The 7,500-nt window shown below is 41.4% G+C and overlaps 1 protein-coding gene across 1 annotated transcript in view; it reads right to left on the bottom strand.

The window, feature by feature from the left end:
- Positions 1 to 7,500, bottom strand: part of LOC116958557 (uncharacterized) — a 183,495-nt gene that overhangs the window by 154,156 nt on the left and 21,839 nt on the right. Inside the window, exons 4-5 of the mRNA XM_076057101.1 lie at positions 4,411 to 4,639; positions 478 to 591 (exon numbers count right to left, since the gene is read on the bottom strand). Coding sequence (XP_075913216.1) covers positions 478 to 591; positions 4,411 to 4,639 — 343 coding nt within the window. The remainder of the gene's footprint in view (positions 1 to 477; positions 592 to 4,410; positions 4,640 to 7,500) is intronic.

The following is a 7,500-nucleotide window of genomic DNA, read 5'->3' as shown; positions in this document are numbered from 1 at the left end:
CACTTGCCCCCACAGCCTGCTGGAGGCTACAGGGGCAGCTTTTTCTATGTGCGTGTGTTATAGGTGCTGCTACTACCAACAGCACTTGCCCCTACACTCTGCTAGAGGCTAGCTGGGGGAGCTTTGTCTGTGTGCGTGTGTTATAGGTGCTGCTGCTGCTACAAGCACTTGCCCCTGCAGCCTGCTGGAGGCTACCTCGGGGAGCTTTGTCTATGTGCGTGTGTTATAGGTGCTGCTGCTGCTACTAACAGCACTTGCCCCTGCAGCCTGCTGGAGGCTACCTGGGGGAGCTTTGTCTGTGTGCGTGTGTTATAGGTGCTGCTGCTGCTACAAGCACTTGCCCCTGCAGCCTGCTGGAGGCTACCTGGGGGAGCTGTGTCTGTGTGCGTGTGTTATAGGTGCTACTACTAACAGCACTTGCCCCTGCAGGCTGATGGAGGCTACCTGGGGGAGCTTTGTCTGTGTGCGTGTCTGTACCTGCCGAAGGGCCTTCACCCAGGCAAGCGTCAGGCCTGGCCAGGCCGTGGCAGGAGGCCCGGCACGAGGCCACCGAGTCGGAGAAGAACTGTCCAGACGGACACGCCGCTGGCTCTGTGAGACATCAACACCATCAACATCATCAGCATCAGCATCATCAACATCATCAACACCATCAACATCATAAACACCATCAACATCATCATCATCAACATCATAAACACCATCAACATCATAAACACCATCAACATCATCATCATCAACATCATAAACACCATCAACACCATCAGCATCAACATCATCATCATCAGCATCTACATCACCATCAACACCATCAACATCATAAACACCATCAACATCATCAACATCATCAACACCATCAACATCATAAACATCATCTACATCACCATCATCACCATCAACATCATGAACACCATCAACATCATCAACATCAACACCATCAACATCATCATCATCAACACCATCAACACCATCAACACCATCAACATCATCAACATCATCATCATCAACATCATAAACACCATCAACATCATCAACATCATCAACATCATCATCAACACCATCAACATCATGAACACCATCAACATCATCAACATCAACACCATCAACACCATGATCATCAACATCATCATCACCATCATCAACACCAACACCATCAACATCATCACCATCATCATCAACATCATCATCATCATCATCAACACCATCATCAACATCATCATCGCAATCAACATCATCAACATCAACACCATCAACATCATCATCATCAACATCATCAACATCATCATCATCAACATCATCACCATCATAATCATCATCATCAACATCATCATCACCAACATCATCATCAACATCATAAACACCATCAACACCATCAACATCATCAACATCATAAACACCATCAACATCATCAACATCATCAACATCAACACCATCAACATCATCAACACCATCAACATCATCAACATCAACACCATCAACATCATCAACATCATCTACATCACCATCATCATCAACATCATCAACATCATCTACATCACCATCAACACCATCAACATCAACACCATCAACACCATGATCATCAACATCATCATCACCATCATCAACACCAACACCATCAACATCATCACCATCATCATCAACATCATCATCAACATCATCATCGCAATCAACATCATCAACATCAACACCATCAACATCATCATCATCAACATCATCAACATCATCATCATCAACATCATCACCATCATAATCATCAACATCATCATCAACATCATCATCACCAACATCATCATCAACATCATAAACACCATCAACACCATCAACATCATCATCAACATCATCAACATCATCTACATCACCATCAACACCATCAACATCATCATCATCAACATCATCAACATCATCTACATCACCATCAACACCATCAACATCAACACCATCAACACCATGATCATCAACATCATCATCACCATCATCAACACCAACACCATCAACATCATCATCACCATCATCATCATCAAAACCATCATCAACATCATCATCGCAATCAACATCATCAAGATCAACACCATCAACATCATCATCATCAACATCATCAACATCATCATCATCAACATCATCACCATCATAATCATCAACATCATCATCAACATCATCATCACCAACATCAACACCATCAACACCATGATCATCAACATCATCAACACCATCAACAGCGTCACCATCATCATCACCATCAACACCATTACTATCAACATCATCATCATCAACATCATCACCATCAACACCATCATCATCAACATCATCATCAACATCATCAACACCATCATCACCATCACCACCAACACCATCATCACTATCATCATCAACATCATCATCAACACCATCATCATCATCACTATCATCATTAACATCATCATCAACACCATCAACATCATAACCATCAACACCATCAACATCAACACCATCATCAACACCATCAACATCATCATCATCAACATCATCAACATCATCATCATCAACATCATGATCACCATCATCATCATCAACATCATTATCAACACCATCGACATCATCATCATCATCATCAAAATCATCATCACCATCATCATCACCATCATCATCATGAACATCATCACCATCAACACCATCATCATCATCAACATCATCAACACCATAAACATCATCATCACCAACATCATCATCAACATCATAAACACCATCAACACCATCAACATCATCATCAACATCATCAACATCATCTACATCACCATCAACACCATCAACATCATCATCATCAACATCATCAACATCATCTACATCACCATCAACACCATCAACATCAACACCATCAACACCATGATCATCAACATCATCATCACCATCATCAACACCAACACCATCAACATCATCATCACCATCATCATCATCAAAACCATCATCAACATCATCATCGCAATCAACATCATCAAGATCAACACCATCAACATCATCATCATCAACATCATCAACATCATCATCATCAACATCATCACCATCATAATCATCAACATCATCATCAACATCATCATCACCAACATCAACACCATCAACACCATGATCATCAACATCATCAACACCATCAACAGCGTCACCATCATCATCACCATCAACACCATTACTATCAACATCATCATCATCAACATCATCACCATCAACACCATCATCATCAACATCATCATCAACATCATCAACACCATCATCACCATCACCACCAACACCATCATCACTATCATCATCAACATCATCATCAACACCATCATCATCATCACTATCATCATTAACATCATCATCAACACCATCAACATCATAACCATCAACACCATCAACATCAACACCATCATCAACACCATCAACATCATCATCATCAACATCATCAACATCATCATCATCAACATCATGATCACCATCATCATCATCAACATCATTATCAACACCATCGACATCATCATCATCATCAAAATCATCATCACCATCATCATCACCATCATCATCATGAACATCATCACCATCAACACCATCATCATCATCAACATCATCAACACCATAAACATCATCATCATCAACATCATCATCAACATCATCATCACCATCATCATCATCAACATCATCATCAACATCATCATCATCAACATCATCATCATCAACATCATCATCGCCATCATCATCAACATTATTATCAACACCATCAACATCATCATCACCATCATCATCACCATTATCATTAACATCATCACAATCAACACCATCATCATCATCAACATCATCAACACCATCAACATCATCATCATCAACATCATCACAATCAACACCATCATCATCAACATCATCAACATCATCAACACCATCAACATCATCATCATCAACATCATCACAATCAACACCATCATCATCAACATCATCAACATCATCACCATCATCAACATCATCATCAACATCATCAACACCATCAACATCATCATCAACCCCCCCCACACACCCCCTAACCCCCGCCCACACCCCCCCCCCACACCCCCCACCCCACCCCCACAACCCCCCCCACACCCCCCACCCCACCCCCACAACCCCCCCACCCCCCTAACCCCCGCCCCCACCCCCCACACCCTCCGCACACCGCCCCACACCCGCCCCGCCCCGCCCCAAACCCACCCCCACACCCGCCCCGCCCCACCCCACACCCGCCCCACCCCACCCAACCCCCGCCCCGCCCCCACACCCGCCACGCCTCGCCCCACCCCACCCCACCCCCACCCCACATCCGCCTCGCCCCACCCCACACCCCCACTCCCCCACATCCGCCCCGCCCCACCCCACACCCGCCCCGCCCCGCCCCAAACCCCACCCCCCACCCCCCCAGGGTCCCGGCCTCACCGCAGCCCGCGGCTCGCCTCCAGTCGCTGTCGGGGGCGGCTCCGAGCAGGTCGCAGGCGCGCGCCAGCGACCCCAGCGACACGCAGCGGCAGGAGGAGGCAGAGGAGGATGAGGAGGAGGAGGCAGAGGAGGAGGAGGATGAGGAGGAGGAGGCAGAGGAGGAGGCAGAGGAGGATGAGGATGAGGAGGAGGAGGCGTGGCGGCAGTGGCAAGACTCGAACCTGCAGCGCTGTCGAGTGGTGGGGGGTGGTTAACAAATAGTGTAGTGTATAGTGTAGTGTATAGTGTAGTGTATAGTGTAGTAGTGTAGTAGTGTAGTGTATAGTGTAGTGTATAGTGTAGTGTATAGTGTAGTAGTGTAGTGTATAGTGTAGTGTATAGTGTAGTGTATAGTGTAGTGTATAGTGTAGTGTATAGTGTAGTGTAGTAGTGTATAGTGTAGTGTGTAGTGTAGTAGTGTATAGTGTAGTGTATAGTGTAGTGTAGTAGTGTATAGTGTAGTGTATAGTGTAGTGTATAGTGTAGTGCATAGTGTAGTGTAGTGTATAGTGTAGTGTAGTAGTGTATAGTGTAGTGTATAGTGTAGTGTATAGTGTAGTGTAGTAGTGTATAGTGTAGTGTGTAGTGTAGTAGTGTATAGTGTAGTGTATAGTGTAGTGTAGTAGTGTATAGTGTAGTGTATAGTGTAGTGTATAGTGTAGTGCATAGTGTAGTGTAGTGTATAGTGTAGTGTAGTAGTGTATAGTGTAGTGTATAGTGTAGTGTATAGTGTAGTGTAGTAGTGTATAGTGTAGTGTAGTAGTGTAGTGTAGTAGTGTAGTGTATAGTGTAGTGTATAGTGTAGTGTATAGTGTAGTGTAGTAGTGTATAGTGTAGTGTATAGTGTAGTGTATAGTGTAGTGTAGTAGTGTAGTGTAGTAGTGTAGTGTATAGTGTAGTGTATAGTGTATAGTGTAGTGTATAGTGTAGTGTAGTAGTGTAGTGTATAGTGTAGTGTATAGTGTAGTGTAGTAGTGTATAGTGTAGTGTAGTAGTGTATAGTGTAGTGTATAGTGTAGTGTATAGTGTAGTGTAGTAGTGTAGTGTATAGTGTAGTGTATAGTGTAGTGTAGTAGTGTATAGTGTAGTGTATAGTGTAGTGTAGTAGTGTATAGTGTAGTGTATAGTGTAGTGTATAGTGTAGTGTATAGTGTAGTGTAGTAGTGTATAGTGTAGTGTATAGTGTAGTGTAGTAGTGTATAGTGTAGTGTATAGTGTAGTGTATAGTGTAGTAGTGTATAGTGTAGTGTAGTAGTGTAGTGTAGTAGTGTATAGTGTAGTGTAGTAGTGTATAGTGTAGTGTATAGTGTAGTGTATAGTGTAGTGTATAGTGTAGTGTAGTGTATAATGTAGTGTATAGTGTAGTGTGTAGTGTATAGTGTAGTGTATAGTAGTGTATAGTGTAGTAGTGTATAGTGTAGTGTATAGTGTAGTGTAGTAGTGTAGTGTAGTAGTGTAGTGTATAGTGTAGTGTGTAGTGTAGTGTGTAGTGTAGTGTGTAGTGTATAGTGTAGTGTAGTAGTGTAGTGTAGTAGTGTATAGTGTAGTGTATAGTGTAGGGTAGTAGTGTATAGTGTAGTGTATAGTGTAGTGTATAGTGTAGTGTATAGTGTAGTGTAGTAGTGTAGTGTATAGTGTAGTGTATAGTGTAGTGTAGTAGTGTATAGTGTAGTGTATAGTGTAGTAGTGTAGTGTAGTAGTGTATAGTGTAGTGTATAGTGTAGTGTATAGTGTAGTGTATAGTGTAGTGTAGTAGTGTATAGTGTAGTGTAGTAGTGTAGTGTAGTAGTGTATAGTGTAGTGTATAGTGTAGTGTATAGTGTAGTAGTGTATAGTGTAGTAGTGTATAGTGTAGTGTATAGTATAGTGTGTAGTGTGGTGTATAGTGTAGTGTAAAGTATAGTGTAGTGTATAGTGTAGTGTATAGTGTAGTAGTGTATAGTGTAGTGTATAGTGTAGTGTATAATGTATAATGTAGTAGTGTATAGTGTAGTAGTGTATAGTGTAGTGGAGTATAGTGTAGTGTAAAGTGTAGTAGTGTATAGTGTAGTGTGTTGTGTATGTGTGTAGTGTATAGTGTAGTGTAGTGTATAGTGTAGTGTATAGTGTTGTGTATAGTAGTGTAGTGTGTAGTGTTGTGTGTAGTGTATAGTGTATAGTGTAGTAGTGTATAGTGTTGTGTATAGTGTAGTGTATAGTGTAGTGTATAGTGTCTGGTGTAGTGTATAGTGTGGTGTATAGTGTATAGTGTAGTGTATAGTGTAGTGTATAGTAGAGTGTATAGTGTAGTAGCGTATAGTGTAGTGTAGTGTGTAGAATAGAGTGTACAGTGTAGTGTATATAGTGTAGTGTATATAGTGTATAGTGTAGTGTCTAGTGTACAGTGTAGTGTATAGTAGTGTAGTGTACAGTGTAGTGTATAGAGTAGTGTATAGTAGTGTATAGTGTAGTGTATAGTGTAGTGTATAGTGTAGTGTATAGTGTAGTAGTGTATAGTAGTGTAGTGTATAGTGTAGTATAGTGTAGTGTATAGTAGTGTATAGTGTAGTGTATAGTGTAGTGTATAGTGTAGTGTATAGTGTGGTGTATAGTGTAGTGTATAGTGTGGTAGTGTATAGTAGTGTAGTGTATAGTGTAGTGTATAGTGTAGTATAGTGTAGTGTATAGTAGTGTATAGTGTAGTGTGTAGTGTAGTGTATAGTGTAGTGTATAGTGTAGTGTATAATGTAGTGTGTAGTGTATAGTGTAGTGTATAGTAGTGTATAGTGTAGTGTATAGTGTAGTGTATAGTGTAGTGTGTAGTGTATAGTGTAGTGTAGTGTATAATGTAGTGTATAATGTAGTGTGTAGTGTATAGTGTAGTGTATAGTGTAGTGTATAATGTAGTGTGTAGTGTATAGTGTAGTGTATAGTGTAGTGTATAATGTAGTGTGTAGTGTATAGTGTAGTGTATAGTAGTGTATAGTGTAGTGTGTAGTGTGCCGTGTATTGTGTAGTGTATAGTAGTGTATAGTGTAGTGTATAGTGTAGTGTATAGTGTAGTGTGTAGTG

Source organism: Petromyzon marinus, chromosome 79 (assembly GCF_048934315.1).
Source record: "Petromyzon marinus isolate PM22_M1 ecotype Great Lakes invasive population chromosome 79, UKy_Petmar_22M1.pri1.0, whole genome shotgun sequence".
Classification (NCBI taxonomy): domain Eukaryota; kingdom Metazoa; phylum Chordata; class Hyperoartia; order Petromyzontiformes; family Petromyzontidae; genus Petromyzon; species Petromyzon marinus.
This window is presented reverse-complemented; position numbering and strand designations above follow the sequence as displayed.